The sequence below is a fragment of the Furipterus horrens genome, unplaced genomic scaffold, assembly GCF_987537825.1.
Source record: "Furipterus horrens unplaced genomic scaffold, mFurHor1.1.pri manual_scaffold_3, whole genome shotgun sequence".
NCBI lineage: Eukaryota > Metazoa > Chordata > Mammalia > Chiroptera > Furipteridae > Furipterus > Furipterus horrens.
This window is the reverse complement of record NW_028327173.1, coordinates 21,539,170-21,563,467: the sequence shown is the minus strand read 5'-3', so window position 1 is coordinate 21,563,467 and position 24,298 is coordinate 21,539,170. Positions and strand designations below refer to the sequence as shown.

The 24,298-nt window shown below is 44.6% G+C and overlaps 1 protein-coding gene across 1 annotated transcript in view; it reads left to right on the top strand.

The window, feature by feature from the left end:
• The window catches only part of CSMD2 (CUB and Sushi multiple domains 2), a 544,011-nt gene that overhangs the window by 498,398 nt on the left and 21,315 nt on the right, over positions 1 to 24,298 (top strand). Inside the window, exons 52-57 of the mRNA XM_090269064.1 lie at positions 1,118 to 1,291; positions 2,590 to 2,763; positions 9,661 to 9,834; positions 12,558 to 12,746; positions 18,665 to 18,838; positions 22,258 to 22,440. Coding sequence (XP_090125190.1) covers positions 1,118 to 1,291; positions 2,590 to 2,763; positions 9,661 to 9,834; positions 12,558 to 12,746; positions 18,665 to 18,838; positions 22,258 to 22,440 — 1,068 coding nt within the window. The remainder of the gene's footprint in view (positions 1 to 1,117; positions 1,292 to 2,589; positions 2,764 to 9,660; positions 9,835 to 12,557; positions 12,747 to 18,664; positions 18,839 to 22,257; positions 22,441 to 24,298) is intronic.

Sequence of the window (24,298 nt, the reverse complement as noted above, 5' to 3'; positions counted from 1 at the left end):
GTTTTTTTTTTTTTTTTTTTTTTTTTGTTCCTCAAGAGAGGTTCAAAATTCAGGGTCCCTGGGAAGCCACTGTAAGACAGAGGTTTATCAGGGGGTGCTCCTAGGATCACTACCTGCAGAAGGGAAGGGAGGGGAGGACACAGGGCTAGGAAGATGGAGAAGTTGGGCTCTGATGCAGTAGCAGTGAAGCCCTCAGTCGACCCCACAAGGGGCCTTTATACCTCCACACTAACCCAACGTTGGGCGCAGGCTGCCCTGGCAAGAGAGCATGTCTTTAGATGGGAGGACCATTCAACCAAGGCAACCTGAAGAGGGCCAGCCCCTGGGGAGATAAATCCTTCAGTCCTAAATGGGGATCTGAGTGGCTCACCATGGCATCCACTATAGTAGGAGAGACTCATAATATTCACCTAATCAGTAAGGATGTGATAGAAGAAGTAAGGATTTGTGAAGGAACAGAAGAAGATAGCTTGTCAGTGAACGTGGGAAGTTTGAGATTGAGAGGAATGGTGGCTTCCCAACACCTAGGATCCAAGACACTGCTGTCTTACCATCCAAGTGCAGACTTCACAGAGGAATATAACTGTGTCTGTGGCAGAGTAGGCGTCACGAGCTCATTACAATGAAGTGACTCATATTTCACTGTGGCCTGGGCTATGGGGCCTCACCCCATGTGTCAGCCAGTGGCTGTCTGCAGTGCTCTGCTGAGGCGTGTGAGGCTGCTGCTGTGCTCAGCAGAAACTACAAAGAAATTGATTTGCAGTGTCTTCTGTGAACACCAAGGAGCATAGCACTAAATTACCAAGTCTCCAGTCTGGTGGTTCCTAACCAGGGTGCACCTCTGAACCACCTGAGTTTTCAAAAAATGCATGTGCCTGGGCCAGAGATTGTGAGTCATGGGTCCAGAGTGCAGTCTGGACATTTTTAAAGCTCCTTGGGTGCTTCTTATAACACCTCCAGTTGAGAATCACTGCTCCAGTGTAGCATCACACAAGTCACAGTCACAACCCATGTTCTGGTCATGAGTCCCAGTAAAGTTAGACAAATCCTATTTTGGTCATATTATTGCTAATCAGAAGCAGAACTTGTCTTACTGAGCGTTTTATTATCCTCCTAGTCATCTCCTGTGGAGAGCTCCCCATCCCACCCAATGGGCACCGCATCGGAACGTTGTCCGTCTATGGGGCAACAGCCATCTTCTCCTGCAATTCCGGGTACACGCTGGTGGGCTCCCGGGTGAGGGAGTGCATGGCCAACGGACTCTGGAGTGGCTCTGAAGTCCGCTGCCTCGGTGAGTGACCTCCCCAGGCCCATCCTGCCCATTTCCCCCTCCTCAGGACAGGTTGGATCTTTCCAAAGCAGGATCCCAATCTTAGAACAGTATCATTTTACGTACTTTCATAAAATGCTTAATTCACACACCAGCTCTTGGGCACCTCCCATGACTAAAACCCTAAACTAGCTTCTCTTGGGGCACCCAAAAGAATGAGAATAACTTAAAGTCTGATGAGTCAAACTTTAGAGGAGTTCTCATTCTGATCCAAAAGACGGCCCCTTCTTGTTGGCCCTTGAATGATGGGTAAAGCCCCAGTCGCCACCTTCAGGACAAGGCACAGAGACACCTTCCTGTGACACACCTAAAATACCTTCTGCATTATATATTAGCAAGTTTTAATATGTATTTTACATATACTATATAAATAGAAATATATTTTTGTCACTTGCTTGTTCTATACAGTGTACACACACACACACACACACACACACATAATAAGCTATTATAAACTCATTTAAAAAAAACCTGGCTTACAAAGAGTAAAGTTATAATTCCCCCCTTGGTTAATCCATCCCCTGTCCAAACCTTAGATGCTAAGGTTCTCTCTCCTCTCACTCCTTTTTTGGGCCCCTCAAGTGCAAAGGAGGGCCCCAACTACACAAACCTAAGAGCACAGACTGGATGGTCCATTGCAGTCAACAGTGCTGCCCTCCCACTGTCTGGGGCCCCTGCTGAGTTCACACAGAGCCAAAGGATGCTGCTGCAAATGCCAGGACTATGCTCTACCCAAACGCCATTTAATAAAAATGACTCACCTGGGTTTCTATTGCCTGTGTACATTTCCTCTCAAGGAGAAGGAAAGATGAATTTAGCCAGCCCACCTGTTTTTACATGGTTATTTTTAACACAACTAGACTTCAGCTGCCTTGCTGTACACTGTAGTGCTGAATGCTCAGTAAATGCTGGTTGATGAGAAAAAATGGGGCGGAAATGAGAGGTGCAGGGAGGTAACAGTGATCATTTCTCACCTGCACACAGACACAGAATCTGAAGGTCAGAGATAGAGGCCGTATGGGGTGTAGCCTTGGGATTTGGGGTTGTCAAGTCTTCAACACCATTTCTATTGCGTCTCAGATTCCTAAAGTCACTGCTGGATGGCTTTCAGGGGGAGGTGGGAAAACAATGGGTGGGTGGGCACTTGGCCCTTTTCCCCACCAGTCCTGTCTCCTCCTCCCCTGACCAAGCCCCACGTCATTTTCTGCGAGCTCCTCTTTGATTTACCCTCTTTTCCCACCACCCCACCCCCATCAAAGCTGGACACTGTGGGACGCCGGAGCCCATTGTCAATGGACACATCAACGGGGAGAACTACAATTACCGGGGCAGCGTGGTGTATCAGTGCAACCCCGGCTTCCGCCTGATCGGCATGTCCGTGCGCATCTGCCAGCAGGATCATCACTGGTCGGGCAAGACCCCTTTCTGTGTGCGTAAGTATGTTACCCACTCTCCCTAGTCATGGGCTCAGATTCAACATGGACCAACTCCCTTGTTGTCTTGATTAGGTTAGCTAGGGCTTCTCGCACACTTGTTTCATAGATGCAGTTATTGTATCTATTTTCAGTTTTCTGCATGTTGCTAACTATTGCTTTCACCTTTATTATGTCTTTCCTTGTGATTTCTTTTAGTTAACTTTTTTTGTTCATTTACTATCTGTTGAGTTTGGAATTTAATTCACTTATTTTCATCTTCCATTTTTATTGACGGTCATGATATATGTGTTTAGGACTATGAAATTTCTTCTGATTACTACTCTAATTGTATCCCATAGATTACAATAATTCATGTTTTATTATTTAGCAGAAATTCTTCAATTTTGGTATTAATTGCCCCTTTCACCCAGAAGTTTTTAAATAGAAGAGTTATTTTTTATATTCCAGGTGAAGGGCCTTTTTAATTTTTGCTTTGTTATTTATTTCTAATCTTATTGCACTATACATAATATTTCTACTTCATAGGCTTTACTAATGCTGTCTTTGAGGCTTAATAGTTTATCAGTTGTTATGAGTGTTCCATGTGCATTTGAAATGAAAGGGTATTAGAGTGTGAAGTTTTCTATGTAGTCATGAGATGTGCCTCATTGATTATGTTGTTTATGCCTTGTGTACACAATTTGATTTCTGTCCGCTTGACCTGTTTTGTTCTGAGAGGTGTGTTTTTAAATTTTTCTATTGTTAGTGTGCTTCTATCTATTTTCCTTTGCATTTCCTGCCATTTCTGCTACATAAAGGCAGTTTCTGTGTTATTTGGTATGCAGATATTCAAACTATTATATCTACATTGCAGATTGTGGCTTTAGCCTTTAAAAATGTCTTCCCTGTCACTTTTAATATTTTTTTTTCACTTTTAATATTTTTTGACGTGAACTGTACTGTGCCTGATATTAGGCTTACAATCCCACTTTCATCCTTAACATCATAAACGTTTTGTTCTTATCACATTTTAATGCCATTAGCTCCCCTCCCCCATTTTCTTATTTAACCATTTGGTGCCTAGTTTACCAATCTTTAATAGTTTCTTTTGATTTCCCCCTATTAACTGTGCAACAACCAATGAGCTGTGCTGCTTTTCTTTCCTCACTCCTTTCTCCTTCCACTTTTAGTTGCATTATTTCTACATTGTCAGAACATAAAATGCTTGTTATAGTGTTCCTGTGATATCATCCTACCCTCCCCCTTACTTTATTTTACTCCTAGATCTACCATTAAATATATTAAAAGCTCACCAACACTGCTGAAGTTTTCCCAGTTACCTCCTGTTGGGTCAAACTCAGTCTCTAGTATAATGCATTCTTCAGTAATGCCTCCTTTGCATAGTGTTCCCAGGTTCTTGCATGTTTAATGTTGTTTATCTGATCTTAAAACTTGAAGGATACCTGGATTGTATATAAAATCCTTGGTCACTGTTTCTTTCTTTGACTTCCTTAAAAATGTTCTTCATCATTATTTTGCTTTGCATATTACTCTGAAGAATTCAAATATTAGTTTCTTTCAATTGCTTTTATAAGTTCCTTCATGGCTTTTCTTGAGGCCTTAATGGTTGTTTTTCCTTTATCCTTGAAGTCTAATATTTTTACCTAGATATGCCCAGGTTTACTGTTCAAAGACAATCTCCCCACATATACTTTGGACCTTTGAATATGTAGATTCAAGTCTTATTTCTGAAACATGTTCTTAAATTATTGTTTTAAACACTAATTCAAGCCCACTGTTTTCTTTTCCTTCTAAATCAACTCTAATTATGTGTATGTTGAGTCTTGTTTGCCTGTTTTCTATTTCAGCCTCTTTGTCACTGATTAATTTTACTTCTTTCTTTATCTTATTTTTTAAAGATTTTATTTATTTATTTTTAAAGAGAGGGGAAAGGAGGGAGAAAGAGAGAGAGAGAAACATCAATGTGTGGTTGCCTCTCACACGCACCCAATCGGGGACCTGGCCCGCAACCCAGGCATGTACCCTGACTGGGAATTGAACCAGTGACCCTTTTGTCTGCAGGCCAGCACTCAATCCACTGAGCCACACCAGCCCGGGCTCTTTATCTTATTTTAATTCCCTTTGTATTTCCCTGACTTTCTTCAATGCCTCTTGATAAATTACCATTTGATAATATTCTCCCTCTTATAATTTAGTTTTATTTCTGAGATAATTTTACTTTTTTCTTTAATTCTTTCCTGCATGTCATCAATTATCTTTTAATTTTCTCCCATGTCTTGTTTTAGTTTTTTATTTTCTAATTCCCAAGATGGCTTTTCATATATCCAAATGCTTATGTGTTAATATTTAATACAGTTTATAGTGTTGTTACAGTTTTCTAATGTTTCGTATGTTCTGTGTTTGATCAGGAGATTTTCATCAGCTGAGATGTTTTGATTCCTTTCTATTTTCTTTTTATCATAGCTTTGTACAGACTTAGGCTGATGTTTTCTGTTCAATTTGTGGCTTGTGAGTGGTTTACAAGAGTACCCCCTTCTGTCAATATAGCAAAATATGATTGTTTTGTTTTAAATTTATTTTTAATTAAAATATAGTTGGTATACAATCTTGTATTGGTTATATTATATGTAAAATGTAATGATTCAACATTTTTATACTTTACAATGTGATCACCCCACTAATTCTAGTAATTACCTGTCACCATGTAAACTTATCACAATATTATTGACCCTTTCCACCCAGACCTTATTCCTTCTGGTGGCCATCTTTTTGGTCTCTGTTTCTATGAGTCTGTTTTTGTTTTGTTTTGCTTGTTTGTTTGTTTTTGTTTGTTTTTGTTTTTGTTTTTAGGTTTCACATACAAGGGAAACCATATGATACTTGTCTTTTTCCACCTGACTTATTCCATTTAGCATAATACCTTTGGATCCATTCATGTTGTTGCAAATGGCAAGGTTTCATTCTTTTTTATTGCTACGTAACACTCCATTGTGTATGTGTGTGTGTGTGTGTGTGTGTGTGTGTGTGTGTACCACATCTTCTTTATCCATTCATCTATCAATGGACACCTAAGTTGCTTCCGTATATCAATGTAATTCCTATCAAAATACTAATGCCGTTCTTCTCGGAACTACAACAAATAATCCTAAAAATTATATGAAACCACAAAAGACCCCAACTAGCCAAAGCAATCTTGAGAAAGAAGAACAAAGTTGGAGATATCATGCCCCCTGATCGCAAGTTACACTACAAAGCTTAAATAAATAAAACAGTATGGTACTGGCACAGAAACAAGTACATAGATCAGTGGAACAGCATAGAGAGTCCAGAAATAAAACTTTGTTTATATGGTCGACTAATCTATAACAAAGAAAGTAAAAATATACACTGGAAGTAATGACAGGTTCTTCAACAAGTAGTATCAGATAAGCTGAACAGATACATGTTTTGTTTTCTACTAGAAGGCTTTCTGTGTGTGGTAAGGGAAAGCTGTATGTCCTATATTCTGTTTGTCTGGGTTCTTTTTTGTCACTGCAAGACCCTATATTCTCTCCCTTTTGCTTCCTTTTCCCTATGTTATCCAATCTCCAGAGGGTATCTCTTCTCTGTCTCTGTCTCCCTCTCTCCTCCTCCTTCTCTCACTTCCTTCCTTTATTTATTTACCTTTTCTTTCTTCTAGAAGCAATGAAGAGAATCACGCACACTTCTATGTCCCTTGCCTGTACTCGGTGCATCCTGGCATACCAGAATCCTTTTTTAATATACTCCCCTTTAAGATGAGCATTCTTTTTCTAGCAATGATTTTAGATCAATATTTGGCTTTCCCCTGCTTCTCTCTTCTCTTTCCACACAGTCTTGCTCTCTGCAAAGGCTTGCCTCTGAAGCATGAAAAATAGTTCTGCCTGGGTTTAGTGTTTATTTTCCTCCTTACACATAATTTAAAGTTTATAGCATTCTCTGTATTCTAGTTATGCTGCAAGCCCTGGCTTTCTACAGTTTGATTTGTTCTTCTTGTTAAACTGCATTTTTTGGATTTAGGTGACCACCTGACTCTCAGCTGCCTGGAAGTAATTTGGAAAATTCTTCACTTTTTAACACTCCCTAAAGTAAGCCTTTGTGTGCAGGGTTTTGTTCTTAATTTTTGTAAGGCTGGCTTTTGTTTTTAATTTTTTCTTCATTTGGCTTTTTTGTATATGAGATGCAGCAATAAAATAATGAAACTTAATAAGCAATCCATGAAAATAGGTCTTAATAGCTTCTAAAGTATTATGTTTACTGAGAGCAAGGCCCATCTGCATTCAGTTTGTCTTCCAGATGTGTATGAAGAAAATATTTTTGGTTTCCTTCAGGAGACAAAAATTCTTATGCCTTCAGGAAATTGGCACAGAATGTGTGTGGATGGATTAGGTTATAAAGAATAGGGAATGATGGAGTCCAGAATTAAATGGAGAATGTCTGCCGGACCTGAAGATATTTTAGACCTGGTCAATACTGAAAGGCTGTATAGTAAAATATTTAGACAGATGGACCCTAGACCTCGGTTGTCTGGGTTGAAATCCCAGATCTATCACTATATGTCCTATGGCTGTATGCCATTAGATGAGTTCGTTTATCTCACAGGGTCTCAGTTTTCTTACCTATAAAACACAGATACTTCAAAGAGCATTATGAGGATTAAATAAATTAATACATATAAAAAGCTCCAAACAGTAAAAACTAAAATAAAGTGATTAGAACAGTGCCTGATACAGATGTTGAGCAGATGCTTCCTGCTGCTGTTGTTGTGACAATGACAATGATGGTGGGGGTGGGGGTAGTGGGGGTGCCCTTTCCTTCTCACCTCAGTAGAAGACTCTCTCTCCAGGCCCAAGGCTATGCCCTCCACCGAGTCTCTGCATCTTCTTTCCTCCTGCCTCCTAAATGAGCTTAGTCTGTTTCTGAACTCTCTCCTCTGTGCTACTGACCTTCCCTTTCTATTAATTACCCTCAGCCTATGAGAACATGTTCAATAAACATTTCTGCAGCACCTACTATGTGCCAGACATGGTGTTAAGTATTGTGGATAAAGATGAGTGGAATGTGTCACAGTGCCTGCCCTCAGGACATTTGGGTCTCGTGGTCCATGTATTCAAGTCCCAGTTACATGCTCGAGCCTCGTGTGGACCCCTACATTCCTCCCTAGTGATGTTCCTCCCTCCCCACTTTGCAGTCTGGGTTCCCCAGGGAAACAGACCTAGTTGGACTGTCTGACATTTATCCCCATCGTCCCGGTGACCTGGGTCCTGTCTGCTCTTGATTCCCTACCCTCATCCACACCTTTTGGGTTTGGGGTGGGGTCCTCATGAGTCTAAATGTTGGGATAAGTAAGCATTCCTCATGGTCCTCAGCCTCTCACAACTAAAATCAGAAGCAGGCGAGAGTCCAGAATAAGCATCAAGTGGAAGTTCAATGCCAAGGGACTAGGGAACCAGGCAGGTCCTAAATAGAACTAAGGACTAGGAGCAAAGCAGAAGCCCAGGCAGCCGTTCATTCATGCACTCGCCCACTCATGTTCATTCACTCAGCAAATAGCCACCGAGCTCCTCCTGTAAGTCAGACACTGGCACAGGCCCCAGAGATACAGCAAAGGACAAAACAAAGTCCCTGCCCTCAGGGAGCTCACATTCCAGTGGAGGGAGACAAGCAGGGAACAAATGAAGACGTTCGTGTAGACTATGTCCACTGCTGTGGAGAAAAGCAAAGCAAGGAGCTCAGTTGCACTGGGGAGATTGCTTGTCAGGTCACAAGGGGAGGCCTCACTGATACGGTGACATCTGAGCGGAGACCTGAGGATACGACGGAAGGAGCCAAGGGGTGCTCTGGCACAGAGGAAAGCAAGGGCAAAAGGGGCAGGAGCTTGCTTGATTTGTTCAAGAAACCTCAAGACTAGGTCCACTGAGTAGATTGAGGCCCACTGCTGGGGGGAAAGGGGGAAGCATGGGCAGAGAGCTCAGCCCAAGTGCTCTGGGACCAGGCCTGTGAGCACCAGGTCCTCTTCCTCTTCCCTGCCCATGGCTGAACCAATTATAAAATAAAACAGCCACTGGTGGCCATCGAAGTATCACCTTTGTCACTAATAAAAGATACACTGGAAACCATAGCTTAAGGGGAGAGCCAAAGGGAGCCTGCTGAATGAACCCCAGAGTAAGGTGGGTTCACACACAATCAGAGGCAACACTGCCCTGCCGGGGGGTAAGGGGGGCAGGCACCCCTCCAATGTTGGGGAGGGCACTGCCCTCTGTGGGTAGCTGGGTCCCTAGAGGAAAAGAGGCAGAGCGGAGCCAAATTGCACGGCTGGGCCAGTCGATGTTGCCTGGGGCAGAGTAGGTAAAGGAGCACCGGGAAGGGCCAGAAAGTACAGCAGTTGTATTCCCTTCACATGGAAGGGGTGAGCGGGAGGGGTTGTGCTCTTCTAGCAACTCTGGTTCCCTGGGGTTGGCCTTGGCCACTGGTCTGGCTTGGTTAGCATTGACTCTGGCTCTGTCACGATTGGCCCAGGAGCTAGGATGGCTCTCAGTCAGCTGAGGGTAGTTCTCAGTGTATCTAGCAATGAAGAGTGAGTGGAGACAGGGAGCCACGGGGACCGGAGGCAGGAAATGAGGAAGGACTGTGCTGCTGAATGACAGGGAACTACAATCCAGGCCTAAGTTGTCCAAGCCACGGACATGCCTTCAAGGAAGAAGAAATGTCCCCATGAGGATTTCAGAGAATAAAGGTTTTGTAGCAGAAGAGACTAAAGTTAGACTTATAGCTGAACTTCACTGATGGGCATGGGACATACCAGGGGAAAGGAGGATGAACCTTCTGGGGTGTGAAATAGCAGGAGGGCTGACCTATCTCCTGCTTTGGTTACAGCAATTACCTGTGGACACCCCGGCAATCCGGTCAATGGCCTCACTCAGGGCAACCAGTTTAACCTCAATGATGTGGTCAAGTTCGTCTGCAACCCTGGATATGTGTCTGAGGGCGCTGCGAGGTCCCAGTGCCTGGCCAGCGGGCAGTGGAGCGACATGCTGCCCACCTGCCGAAGTGAGTCGCCTTCTTCTCCCACTGCACCCCAGCACCTCTGCTGCCTGTAGTCCGGTGACTCCCGAGCAGAAGCCATGCATTCAGTCCTGGCGTTATTTTGACTCAGGGAAGACTTGGAGCAGAGAAGGGTCATAAATGGGGATTTGCTCAACTCCTAGACACAGCCATGTAAAATCTCATCATTGCTTTCATAAAAAAGCAAATGAAGTTTCATATGTCAAAATAGAAGTCAAAAATAATATTTTTGATGACATTTCATAAACCAGTAATTCCCCATTCTTGACGAAAGAGAAAAGCAGAAGTGTTCAAATGAAAAATAAAAACCAAATAGTCTAGGGGTTGGGTTGAAGGGACAGAGGGAAAAGAAGAAACAAGGACTCAAGAGGCAGATTCCACAGAGAGGACATTCCGGCCCCATCTGGACTCTTTGGGCAATAGCTCCTAAAACTTTCGAAGATCTGTTCACAGCAGTAAATGGCAAGTGGAGCTATCTGCCTCTTGCCAGGAATGGCTTGGGCCCGCTCGGTGACATTTAAGTGGAGGGTCAGAGTGAACTGAACACGAGAGAGCCCAGTCCTGATCCGGAGGTTGATCAACTCCTCACGGTAATGAGAGCTGGGAGTCCCTGGGGCGATGGCTCCCTCCAGCAGTGTTTGCAGGTGTATGGTCATTGGCTGTGCAATATGACACAGTCACTTATTACTGCTATTAAAGGACCAAATTTTTCAAATGATTTTTTTTAAAACAAATTAAATTGCATTCACAACTAATCCTAAAATAACATCCCCCTCTTAACGTCTCAAGATGCCGTTTTGAGTGAGAGACGGTTCCACAGAACACAGGAAAAATTGCCAAGACCTTGTTTTGTGCCTTCCTTCCAGTCAGCTGTGTGGGCAGGAAAAGTTGAGAACTGCTGCTTTGGGGTGTTATCCCATGTTCCCTTCTCCTCAAGAACGGTGCTTCTTCATCTCCCAACACAAGATGCAGGTTTTCCTATACCTTCAGCTATACCCCGCGCCTGCCCACAGCAACCTGCCTGGAAATCAGAGGGCAGGGGTAAAATCCTTAGAAACCATGATGTCCAGACCTGCTCTCCTCTAGTCCATTCTCCACCCTGACAGAGTGACCTGTTTAAAATGCAAATCTGATCAAGTCACTCCCTGTTCCAACTGCCTTCCCAGACGTCCCCCTGCCCTTGGAAAAAAAGTGTCCCCTGCACTGGTTTACAGGGCCCATGGGACCACCCAGCCTCCTGTCCAGCCTCATTCTCCTTCACCTCCTCTGCCCCTACCTCACTCTGCATTGGGTTCCAGCCACACTGAACCTCTTCCCTGTCCTTACGCATGCCCAGCGCCCACATACCCACAAGGCGCTCCCAAACAGCTTCCTCAAATAAGGTCTTTCTCCTCTGTCCCCTCTCACCATTCCCTCTTTGTCACCAAGAGCCCGTTGAAATGTCCCTCTCCTGGGAAGCCTTTCCTGCTCTACCCCTTGCACTGGGCTTTCCTGCTCCAGCCCCTGCTCTGAGGTTCTGCCCTGCGCTTCCAGAACATGCTCCCCTGCCCCTATCAGAGCTCTTATCAAACAGGATAATTGCTTGCTTGTTCTCTCTAGACCAGCAGTTCTCAGCAGGAGATGATTGTACTCATCCTCCTGCCCCAGCAGGGGACAGATGTCTGGAGACATTTTGGGTTGTCGCACTGGAGGATTTCTGTTGGCATCTGGTGGGTGGAGGCCAGGGGTCCTCTTAAACATCCTACAATGAACAGTACCACCCCCCACAACAAAGAATTATCAGCCCAAAATGTCCACAGTGCTGAGGAAGAGCAACTCTACCCTAGATTGTAAATTCTGTGGTATCCTCTCTGCCCAGCACAAGGCTTGGCACTCAGCACACCACAATAAATATTGTACCTGAATAAATGCCACTGCGTGTTCTGTGATGCCACCCCCTCTGAGCTTCAGAGAGGCACATCAGACTAAAAATACCTTATACTTTAAAAGCTTGTCGAAGTTTTAAAATACCTGCCCTGATGCCTGAGATTTAGGCAAGATAATGAATGTGAAAGTGTTTGGAAAGCAAAACATTCATGAGTTATGAATGATATCGTTATTATTCTAAAACTGCACTCTGGTTTTGAGTTAAGCTGCTTTGGAAACACTTTAACATTTAAAAGTCAAATGTAGCCCCCAGGATATCAATCTCTGCCTGGAATACTCATAAAAGTGATTAAAAGGGTTTCCAAAAGAGCCAAGCCCCTGTTCAAGTCAGCTCAGATGCATGTGTTTTACCGCGGACGAGCTCTTCGGCGGGAGACACATGGTGCTCAGGTCGGGCGCACGGGTCCAGGCGGCCATGCCCTCGAGGGGCTCAAGTGTACAAGCACATCCCGGTCTGGGCTGATCCCTTCTGCAGTAGACGTTTGTGGGACGGAGCATGGAGAGGTAACCAGTCGGAGAGGAAGTGGGACGGCTTCCCGAAGGGACTGATGTCTCACTGGACATGCAAGAATGAGTCCCTTAACCAGGTGATGAGGAACAGGGAGAAGTACCAGCCTCAGGACCAGCTCACTCTCCCAGGCAGGATCTGCTTAGTGTTGCCTGTTTTGGTCTAGAAATGCTGTCCTGAGATTCCGTGACTGCTTGGGCTTCGGAGTTCTCATTTTAGAGGCTATGAACATGTATGTGATTAGTCTGCGTCTAATTGTCCCCTTGCATTGCAGTCATCAACTGTACAGACCCCGGGCACCAAGAAAACAGCATTCGTCAAGTCCATGCCAGCGGCCCGCACAGGTTCAGCTATGGCACCACGGTGTCTTACCAATGCAGCCACGGCTTCTACCTCCTGGGCACCCCGGTGCTCAGCTGCCAGGGTGATGGCACGTGGGACCGTCCCCGCCCCCAGTGTCTCTGTAAGTAGATGTCATCTACTCCAAATGATCACCTGTGCAGGCTGATGGGATGGTTCATGTCAGAGAACTGGTGTGTGTGTGTGTGTGTGTGTGTGTGTGTGTGTGTGACTTCACAATGATGGTCGCTCTGGCTCCTCCTGGAATGCCAGCGCCCTCTCAGGCCCTTGCTGAGTTAGTTGCCGTATCACTTCCCATGCTCTTTCTTCCTGGCTGGAGGCGTGTCCCTTGCTGCTACTGCCACCAGCCTCTTCTGCCTTTGGGATTCTCTTCCTCTAGAATTGGCTGCCTGGTGGAACTTTGTCTCCCATCATACCCCTTCCTTGCTTTTCTGGAAAGACAACAGTCCTTCCTTTGAAGGACTGGAGCAGGAATGCCACAGACTCTTGAGGCAGACCCACCTGGATCTGAATCCTGGCTTAGCCACTCCGCAAGCTGTGTGGTTTGAGAGAAGCCCATGGACCTCTCAGAGCCTCCATTTCTTCATCTATAAAAATGATGCTGAGCCCTGCCCTTGCTCGTGCGGCCCAGTGGACTGAGTGCTGGCCTGCAAACCAAAGGGTTGCCAGTTCGATTCCCAGTTAAGACATGTGCCTGGGTTACAGGCCAGGTCCCCAGTTGGGGGATTGTGAGAAGCAACCACACATTGATGTGTCTCTCCCTCTCTTTCTCCCTCCCTTCCCCTCTCTCTAAAAATAAATAAATAACTCTTTAAAAAAAATGACACTGAGCCCTTATTCCATAGGGTTACTAGAGAATTAAATAAAAAATCAATAAAAGTGCCTAGTATAGTATCTAGCACTCAATAAACAATAATTGCTTTAACTATTATTAGGAAGAAATATAAAGACAACATGTTTAAAAAGCAGGGTAGGGGAAGTGCTCAGAATCTTGCCATCTGGTTACCAGCCTCATCCTTAAGAGAAAACCAGTCCCTTGATGTCCTGCTCTTTCCTCTTGTTCCTAAAGTTGAATCCTGTGAACTACTCTCTCCCCAGTCTTCCTGGTAGTAGAGATGAACACGCAGTCCAGAGGGATCCATGGGCAGTGCACTGCAGCCATTCGTGAGTCCGCTTGGTTTTGTTGGATCACACACGCTTTGTAGCGCACACACCTGCCGCCCCAGTCTATGGGACTCCATCCCCTCATGCTTTTGTGCCTCTAGGTGTGATAAAAGGCTGGTACAGCTCCTCGCTGCCCATCATTCTCTTGTTTGAGGACCCCAACCCAGCCATCCAGCTCCTTTTATGACTGACAGATTTGGGGATGTGGAAATGGGCTGCCACCTGCTTATAGTGGTGCCAGCTGATACTCAGAGCACACGGTGGTTTCAGATTAATCTTCTGGTAAAATGAAGCTTTTATCATAATAAGATTACTTGTCTATATTAATTTTTTGCTCAAAGCTTGTTTTATCTGATGTTAATATTAATATTGAAATAATTAATTAATATAGAATTACGCTAATAAAATTAATGACCAGCTTCTTTTGGAAGATTTAATCCATTTGCATTTTTTCTTTTTTAGTGAAATATAATTCACATGCCATAAAATTCACTCTTTCAAAGTCTCTAATTGAGTGATTTTAATGTATTCGCAAAGCTGTGCAAATCATCACCATGATCTGTTTCCAGAGCATTTTTGTTACACGAAAGGAAACCTTTTGGCAGTCACTTCCCATTCTCCACCACTACTCTCTCCACTGGTAATCGTTCATCCACTTTTTCTCTATGAATGTACCTATTCTGGACATTGTATGTAAATGGAATTACAGTATATGTGTGGCCTTCTGAGACTGGCTTCTTTTACTTAGTATAAGTTTTTCTAAGTCTATTCATGCTGTAACATTTATCAATTCTTCATTCTTTTTTATGGCCAAATACTGTTCCATTGTATAGATCTATTACATTTTGTTTATCCATTCCTCATCTGATAGACATTTGCGCTGTTTCCCCTTTTTGGCTGTTATGATTAATGCTGCTATGAACATTTATGTACAAGTGTTTGTATGAGCAATGTTGTCATAGCTAGGAGTGGCATTACTGGGTCATATGGTAACTTTATTTTTAATATTTTGAAGATTACCATTTTCCGAAGTGTCTGTGCCATTTTACAATCTTACCAGCAGCATATGAGGGTTCCAGTTTCTCCACATTCTTACTTATACACTGTTCATCTTCTTCATTATAGCCTTTCTAGTGGGTATAAGTGGTATCTCATTGTGATTTTGATTTCCATTTCCCTAATGACTTATGATGTTGAGCATCTTCTTGTGTGCTTATTGGCCATTAGTATCTCTTCTTTAGAGAAATGTCTATTCAAGTTCGTTGTCCATTTTTTGAATTGTTTGTCTTTCTTTTGTTGAGTTTTAACAGTTCTTTATATATTCTGGATACTGTACTCCTACATGCAGATACATTATTTGCTCAAGTTTTCTCTCATTTTGTGGATTATCATTTCACTTTCTGAATAATGTCCTTTGATGCATGAAAGTTTTTTCATTTTTAATGAAATCCCATTTATTAACTTTTTCTTTTGTTGCTTGTGTTTTTTGGTTGAATATTTAAGAAACCATTGCCTAATCCAATGTCACCGAGATCCCCTCATCTGTAAACAGGAATAGTTTACTTATTCCTTTCCAAACTGGATGCTTGTTACATCTTTTTCTTACCTAATTGCCTGGCTGGAACTTCTAGTACACTGTTGAATCGAAGTGGCAAGAACAGACATTCTTGTCATATACCTGGTCGTGGCGGGAAAGCTTTCAGTCTTTAACTGTTAAGTATGATGTCAGCTGTGGGTTTTTCGTAGATTCCCTTGATCATCTTGAGGAAGTTCCCTTCTATTCCTAGCATGTTAAACATTTTCATCACAAAAGGTGCTGGATTTTTGTCAAATGGTTTTTCAAAATCTATTGGGATGATCATGAGGGGATTTTTTTTCCCCTCATTCCATTAATATGGTGTATTATACTGATTGATTTTTCATATGTTGAACTACTCTTGTGTTCCCGGAACAAATCACACTTGGTCACGGTGTATAATCCTTTTATCATGCTGCTGGATTTGGTTTGCTAGCATTTTATTGAGGATTTTTACAACTGTGTTCATAAAGAATATTGGTGTGTAGCTTTCCTTCCTTGTGATGTCTTTGGCTTTTGGTTTTCCCCTCCCCAGATTCAAGGGGAGGGGAAATAATAGACTCCACCTCTTAGAATGGGAGGAATGACATACACGTATAGTATAATTGTGGTGACCATCTTTGCAGACAGTGTACCACAGTCAGCCTTTTGGAGACCACCATTCATATTCTTCCCACATGCAACATACAATCCCTCACCATCAGGACCTCCCAAACCATATTAACTTTATTTTAGTTATCTATTATATAACACATCACCCCAAAGTGTAGTGGCTTAGTGTAATCACCACTTTCTTTCTTATCATTTTCAGGGTTTAGTTGAAGACACTGCCTCTCTGCTTCACATGTTATTGGCTGTTGTGACTTGACTGAGACTAGACGATCCAAGATGGTCTCACTCACATGGCAGGAAACTAGGTTCTGGCTGTCAACTGAAGCATTATGATTACTCTCCACATGGTCCTTGCCTCCTCACATGGTGGCAATAATATTCCAAGAAAATGAAGGCAGAAGCTGCCAGGCCTCTTAGGCCACAAGCAGTCAAATGTCATTTTCACCACATTCCAGTGGTCAAAACAAGTTGCAAGGCCAGTTCAGATTCAAAGGGCAGGAGAAATAGACTCCATGCCTTGATGGGAAGAATTGTTAGCAGTAGTCTCTGAAGATAATCTGCCACAGACACTTAGAAAAGTGTTTGACATATATTAAGACCACAGTGGAAAGTGATATACTCAAAACCTATCCGTGCCATTCCTGTGCCTGGCCAAAATTCCATCATCAGGGACAGCATCAGCCCAACTCAGATTTTATCCCTTGGGTCACCTCTCCTGGTCAGCATCTATGCCATGTCCTATCCCCTTTCTGAGTACAAGCAATGACTTAAAGTATCTCTTACCATACCCCCAGGCTTAATCCATCCAAGTCATTATCATCTTCTTGAGCTGCAGCAGCCCCCCCACCCCCGCATTCTTGTCCCGCTGTGGAATGTTCTCCACATAGTATCCAGAATGATCTTGTTAAAATGTTTATTGGATTATATCACTCCAGTGGCATCCCTTCATGCTTATAATAAAATCCAAATTCTATGCTATCATCTGGCTCCTAGCAACCTTTCCACCCTTATCTTCTTCCATTCTTTTCTTGACCTTTCTATTCCTACAGTCCTGACTTTCTTGCTATTCCTCAGACACACTAAGTTCATTCTTGCCTCTGGGCATTTATGCCTTATGTTCCTTCCTTCAGAATGCTCTTCACCCAGACCTTGTATGGCTGGCCTCATCCCATCACTCAAATCACTGCTCAGATATCACCTCCCAAGAGATCTCTTCCCTGACCACTCTGCTTAAAACTACCCCACCCCTGACCCCATGACATCCTTTTCTTGACACAGCTATACTTCTCCTTGTAGCACCCCCTAGAATTACCTATTTATTTTGTTAGTTTTAGTCTCTCTTCCCCACTAGAAAGAATATGAGCTCCAGAGAACATGGACTTTATTCTCCCAAACACCTAGAACAGTGCCTGGCACCCAGTCGTCAGCAGCCGTCCGTCTCGAGAGACGATGGTGTAGCTTCTTAAAAGTCTATCTGCACCGCCGAGAATGGCTGTGCAGTCCGACTCAGGAGTGGCACGGTATCTGTCTCCTCCCGTGTTGAATCGACATCTTGCGATGACGCTGGAGTGTCCTCTCCAGTGAAGCTGAAGCTACAGAGCCTGGGCAGGGTGATATGGAGGGTCTGCTGTTGCCCATGCAGCAGACCCCCCCTCTCTTCGCAGCTGAAGGATCCAAGGGAAAGACGGAGTCAATACAGCTTGGCTTCAGGTGCGCCGCAGGAGTTGCCGGTGTTGACTACAACGTCAAACCGCCTTAGGGACTCCGGCTCCGGATTTTCTGTCGGGGTTTACTCCCTTAGCCTTTCCGCTGAAGAGGTATGCCACAAGGCAGCGGAGGTTTTTTGGAGTCAGAGTTTTCCTTCTCTGATGTGCCCTGACTGGAAGATCGAACCAGCGACACTTAGCTCGCAGGCCGACGCTCAATCCACTGAGCCAAACCAGCCAGGGTTACTGGCACCCAGTAGGCACTCAGTAAATACCTGTTGAGTAAATGAAAGAACCTGAGGTCAACCTGTGGCAAGAGCAATGGGACAGCAAAGTGCAGTGGCCTTGACAGCACCCACCTGCCCTAGCCTGCACATTTCATCTCTAATCTTATCACTGGTTTTCACAGTTTGGTGTTTCAGGAAATGGTACTTACAGAGTTAAGGTGTCAAGTTGAGGACAATGGATGTGGGCAACTACAAGAGGCAGTTGGGAAGGGACTATAACTGGCCCTCATCTGGAACCTGTGGCCAGTGTAGACAGTCCTAGGATCACGATTGCCCATTTTGTCTAATGTATGCTATGCATACCACCTTTTTGCCAGAGCCATCTTGGGTATGTCCTACAGCAGTGAGGAAATAGGGAGAGGAGATCACAAGGGGCAAGAAGGAAAAGAAACAAATAGGATTGCATACCTACTACCTGCTGAGCAACTTCACACATATTATCTCTGCAACTCTTAAAACAAAGGTATTACTCTTCACTTCACTGATATGGAAACTATGTGCAATGGGTGGGGATTGTCTGCTGATGTCAGGTGGGTGTGCCAGCCAGAGGTTGGCTTCACTAGATACGCAGGGTTTCTCTTCCTCGTGGTTCGTCACTACAAAAAGCCTAGTATGTGTCCTGTGATGATGATATCTCCTTGGGCGAATTCACTAAGATGTTTGCTCTTCCCCACAGTGGTGTCCTGCGGCCATCCCAGCTCCCCACCCCATTCCCAGATGTTCGGGGACAACTATACTGTGGGAGCGGTTGTGCGTTACAGTTGCACCGGCAAGCGGACTCTGCTGGGTAATACCACCCGCATGTGTGGGCTGGACGGACACTGGACAGGCTCTCTGCCCCACTGCTCAGGTATGGGGCCTGGCATGGGGGAGGGGTCCCAAGGAAACACTTGGCTTATAGGAGGTAGACGAGCTCCCAAGATGTGAGTGTGATAGCAGGACAGGAGGAAAGCAGATCTTTTGAATGCTCACCTCATCCCTAACAAGCAGAGAGAACACAGCTATCAGAGGTCCCAACTGGACTTCCGCCCGTGGTGATCTGAGCCCAGCTTCGTGCCCTTAGTCAGCTCTGGCCAAGTTCGTACAGCCAAGAGATTGCAAACTAGGGAGGATACAGCTGTTCTTGCAGTTTGAGATTCCCAGATGATCCTGTGCCCCACAACTTAGGGCATCTCGAGAATACTGAACCAGATATTAGCTAGGTCTCCCCAAAAAGGAGAAATTCTCAAAGCACTAGCCACTATTTCAACAGGCTGTTACCTGCCCAGGACAATCTCAGACACATCACTCTATTACCTCCCAGGACTTTGTCCCCTCACTGCTGTAAGTCTCACTAATCATGCAATTCATGAACTTGGCAGGACTAGGTATGGGCCACGGGGACTCCTTTACCCTGGACTAGAGGAAGGCCCATTCTCTGGGTTCCTCCCCAACTTCATTCTGTTTGGACTTCTGGTGGAAGCGACTTGGGGAGGATGGCATGGGGAGGACAAGGACCAAATATACTGAGGCCTCCTGAATTGTCCACTGAGCAGTTCCAGGAGGAGGAAAAGGCATTCCAAAGAGGAACGGCACACATTTCCCTTCCAATGCCCTTCCAAGCCAGCATTTGCCCTGGTCTCTTCTGTGAATAGTCCCTTTGCATAAAGCTCCTCCCTCTAGGCACTCCTCTAGGACCTTGGGCTAATGGTGCTATTCAAATCTGTTTGACATAATTAAGGGATCTTTGCTTTCCATGGGAAAGGGAAGTGCAGGGTACAGGAGACAGAAACCAGAGAGAAAGCCCTGAGCATCTCCTCCCCATTAGAGTGTGTAACCCCACCACACAGCCATTCTCCTGGCCTATGCATGGAATCCAGGTCTTTTCACTCAAACACTAATTTCCCTTCTTTGGAGTTGTGGTAGCAGAGGCTGGAAAATGACCTCTTGGAAATATTGTCTGGATTAGAAAACTAAGCTAGAAAACCTCCAAACCTTGTTCAGCCCTGAGATGGCATAATTTTGTGATTTTTAAAGTACTGGTCCTGCATGTGGAAGACAAGACTCTTCGTTGGCCACGTCAGGGTTAATAGGGGAGACTTAGAAACAAGCTGACGCCCTGGGAGCATGAAATAGGCAGGAGCAGGGAAGATCCTTCAGAGGACATGGGCCCCCCTAAGTAGGGGATACACTGAATTCAGCTCTTGGAGTCCTGATCCTGAATCTTCTGAGGCAGTCAGCAGTTTCATTCCTCCAGACTCTCCGTCAAGGGTGACAGACACTTAGGAGACCAGAGTCATGGGCAAAGTGTTCCTGGAGACCTCCAAAGACAAGATTAGAAGGGATTCTGTAAATGCCAAGGCTGAGGAATGAATGCCTTAGATAAGAAAATAAGGGATAAGAATAGGAGATTAGGAAGCAATTCAAGGTATGGCGTGCGCTAGAGAGTAGAATATACATAATTCCTTCCTTCCTGGAATTTACAGATGCCATTTTTGCAACATCTCTTGCCAGGCCTAAGAAATACACACTCACAAGTTGTGGGGCAAATTTTTGAACCTCATTCTGCACAGTCAGTGCACCCACATGATGCATAACAAAAAGCCTGAGTCCTTGAGTCATAAGTCCCTGGGCCATCAAAGACATGCCAAGATTTCTGGCACTGGGACATACTCCGCAAAGTTCATTTCCTACCTCTGCAGTGTCGTCATCTTGCTGATGTGCCTCTTCAGTAAAAGAGTCAGCCGTTGCCACCTGCCCCCATGTTTTTGTTTTCTGCCCCAGACTCCTTTATATCATTGACACAGAAGCTACAAACACTGCAGTGGGGACCATTCCATCAAATAAGGCCCCAGGACTAGGGAGCTGCACCCTCAAGCCTATTGCAAATAGTGCCAGCTCCAGCTGAGGTCAGCTGGCCAGTATGGGAGTTCAAGTACCCACTGTCTGGGCTGCCTTCCAGGGGGGCCCACTACTGCCTGTTGCATGAGCTACATCCTGGAAAACTTCAAAAGATAAGAAAACCAGGCCAAATATGATGGGCCCTCTTTTTTCAAATGTTTGACTTGAAGATTGAATGAATCCCCCTTCCTTGTCAGGGGGCAGAATGAGGAACATGGTATTCTCATAGTCTGAGGCTAACCTGGAAACGGATATAATTCTAGGATTGAGAAGAAGAGACAAAAATAGTAAATGGTGGGTTATACATGATTTAAACCTTTCTTGACTCCAGCAAACTAAATGTGGTCACTCAGACGTTATCATTTGATGCCCACACATGTGGGTTCACAAGGAGGTTCACTCCGCAGAGGCTGGAAACTTGATGTTCTCAGGCAGTTGTCATTTATTCCTTAATTTCCCTCTTCCTTCCTCATGCTAACCATGGCCTATTCTGATCCAGTGATGTCTCTTACACATCTCTGTAGTATGAGGTGTGTTGGCTCCTACAGGCACTAACTCTATGGCTTTGTCTCCTATTCTCTATTCTCATTCACCTCTTGGATAGGTTTGTATAATATCAGAACCCAGAGCAATGCAGAAATGTAGCAGGAGGAAAGATGCAAAGAAGGAATGAGATGAGACATTTATTTAATCCAGAGTTCACCTGCATTGTGTAATTTGCGAGTAGGAAATCCTCAGTTGAAGGGTCAGGATTTAAGCTGAACTGTTGAGAAGGTGAAGCTATGCTAAGGATTTTAAACTTTTATCCGATAGGTGATGGGAAGCTAGTGAATATGTTTCAGCAGAAAAGAAACAAGAGCAGATGATGGGTGGTTGGTTGTTGTTAAGATCTGAGGATAAATGGAAGATGCATAAGAGGGCGAGTTTAAGAGGAAGAGACATTGGTTATGAGGCTCTTGCACTAGTTCAGGCCAGAGAATGCTGAGAGACTAAGACAGTGGAACTAGGAACTCTGGAATGATCAGATGTTGGTGGAAAAGAAGTACAAGGGCGAAGGAGGAGATGCAGCCAGCTTGAACCCTGACACTCCACACTGCCACAGGCCAAGGGGTAAAGGCGTGATCCACCAAAGAGCCTTCCCTCTGCCTTCTTTCTTCCCTCTTTGCACGGTCTCCAGGGATTCACCCATGACCTCAGACCTTTCTGTTCTTTGACCACTGAATAGTAAGGCAGAAGCCTGTTACTTGGGCTAGACCCAGTCTGTTTCACCCCCCTCATCCATGGGGCCCACCGCCTCCCCTTAACTGTGGCCCGATAGCTTTCTCTCCAGGTCCTCTCCCTTTTCTTCCATGCTAAAAACAACGGTGTGTGTTGCCTTCTGGTCTCTAGGCACCAGCACAGAAACCTGTGGTGACCCTGGGATCCCAGCACATGGCATCCGTTTGGGGGACAGCTTTGCCCCAGGAAGTCTGATGCGCTTCAGCTGTGAAGCTGGCCACGCGCTCCGGGGATCGTCAGAGCGGACCTGTCAAGCCGACGGCTCCTGGAGCGGGACGCAGCCTGAATGTGGAGGTAATGTATGTGACCTTCTGCTTTTCCCCTTTGCCTGCCCTTGTTTTCCCACTGCCAGCACCTGCTCTCACATCGCAGAAGAAACCCATAGCCCCGTTTGAAGGCTTGGCCTCGTGGATAGCGAACATCAACAGATAGTTCATTCTCATTAATAATCTCAAGACAGACATTTTCCACACTCACCTAAGAAGGGAAGAAACCAGAATAGACTAAGTTTAGTGCATTTATTCACTTATTCTCCATATAGTTTCATTCAGCCACTTTGTGTCAAATATTGTCCTATGTGCTAGGGACACAAAGTGACCAAGACGGACACACATTGCGCTCCTGGAGCTTACAGTTGAAAGGAAGAGAATGGGTTAAACAAGCATCTTAAGTGCCAAAAGAAATAGAAATTCAAATTTTAAAAACTCTTTAGAATTAATATAAACTCTTAATGTTGTTTCCTGAGGTAGCCCTCGTGGGGCCAATTATATTTCCCCACACGCTCCTAAATTTCTGAGAGAAACTCTTTTTCACTACCTCTCTTCCCAGAATCCAGCTTTTTGCAGCTTCTCCCCACCCCCACCCCCCACCCCAGTCCCTGTGTCTCTAAAATACAGCCCGCACAGCACTGTCCTAGTTAGGAAGCAGCTTAACAGCTGAAAGTAAGGTTGACTGAGAAGATATTGGAAAAGTAAGGAGATGGTATAAAATCATCTAGCCTGGGCAGCATGGGAATGGAATAGGGAACTTCATACTTGCCAGGTAGCACCAAGGGCTCACTGAAGGTAAGAGGCCATTAATTTAAAGGCTATCTAATAGAGTAGTCAGCACTGGCCTGCGTTTTTGTTCAATTACACATCGCTACGTAGGTGCCGGCACAGTGCAGGTGAAGCATTAGGTGTAGGGTTAGGGTTTTATCGGGCAGCTAAGACATCAGCAGAAAGTGGCAAGGAGGATGAGGGATATGCAAAACAGTGATTGTGATTGATCTCGACGCCTAAGCTGGGTAAGGGAGAGCATGTTTATGAAAGGAATATGAAGCAGTGAAAAAATGGCAGGGTCAATAGATTATAGGTCCCAATAGGACCAACCAATCACCAGAAAAGGAATCCCAGAGGCAGTGAACTGTAGAGATAAGAGACAGTGGTTGGAGAACAGACTGTTTGAGGCTGAAATTCTACAAAGCACAAGGAGAAGTTCTGGCCAAGGTCAGAAGATACCTGCCCAGGACATGAGACAAATGGAGTTTGTGCCCTCCCACTTGTCTGCCCCAAGTCCTGCTTTTCTGGAGTGCAAAGTTAGTTTCTATGGGATTTTTTAGACATAGTAAGAAACATCTGTGGTAGTCAGAGAATGTATTGTTAAGGAGAGAATTTAGTATATTGTCAAATATCCACTGTGACCCAGGTCCCCTTCCGTGCCACTCCGATCCCAGGATGAAGTCAGTCAACATGTCAGGAGTATTCAGGGAACAGGAAGTTGGTGGCTAAGAGTTTGGACATGGAAGTGAATGCTGAATGAGTGTGCACATGTATGTAACATACACACAGCTCTTTATGGAGTCCCTCGACAAGCTTCCACTTACCCTTCAAGGCTCTACTCACATTCTTATCTCCAGCGCCAATAAGAGGCACCCTTAGTAGTGCTTTTCTTTCCCACTTATTATATCATATTTTAATTCACCTGTTTATAGGTAGTTCCTTAAGATATACGGAGCTCCTTAAGGGCAGAGGACATAACTTGCTCATCACTGAATTCCTGAGTCATAGGCAGCACAAATACTTGTTGAATAAATGGATGGTAGGTCCTATCTGTTGTGCTAATTATATAGGAAACAGTTTGTAGCTTTGACCTGGTTACCACATAAATGTTG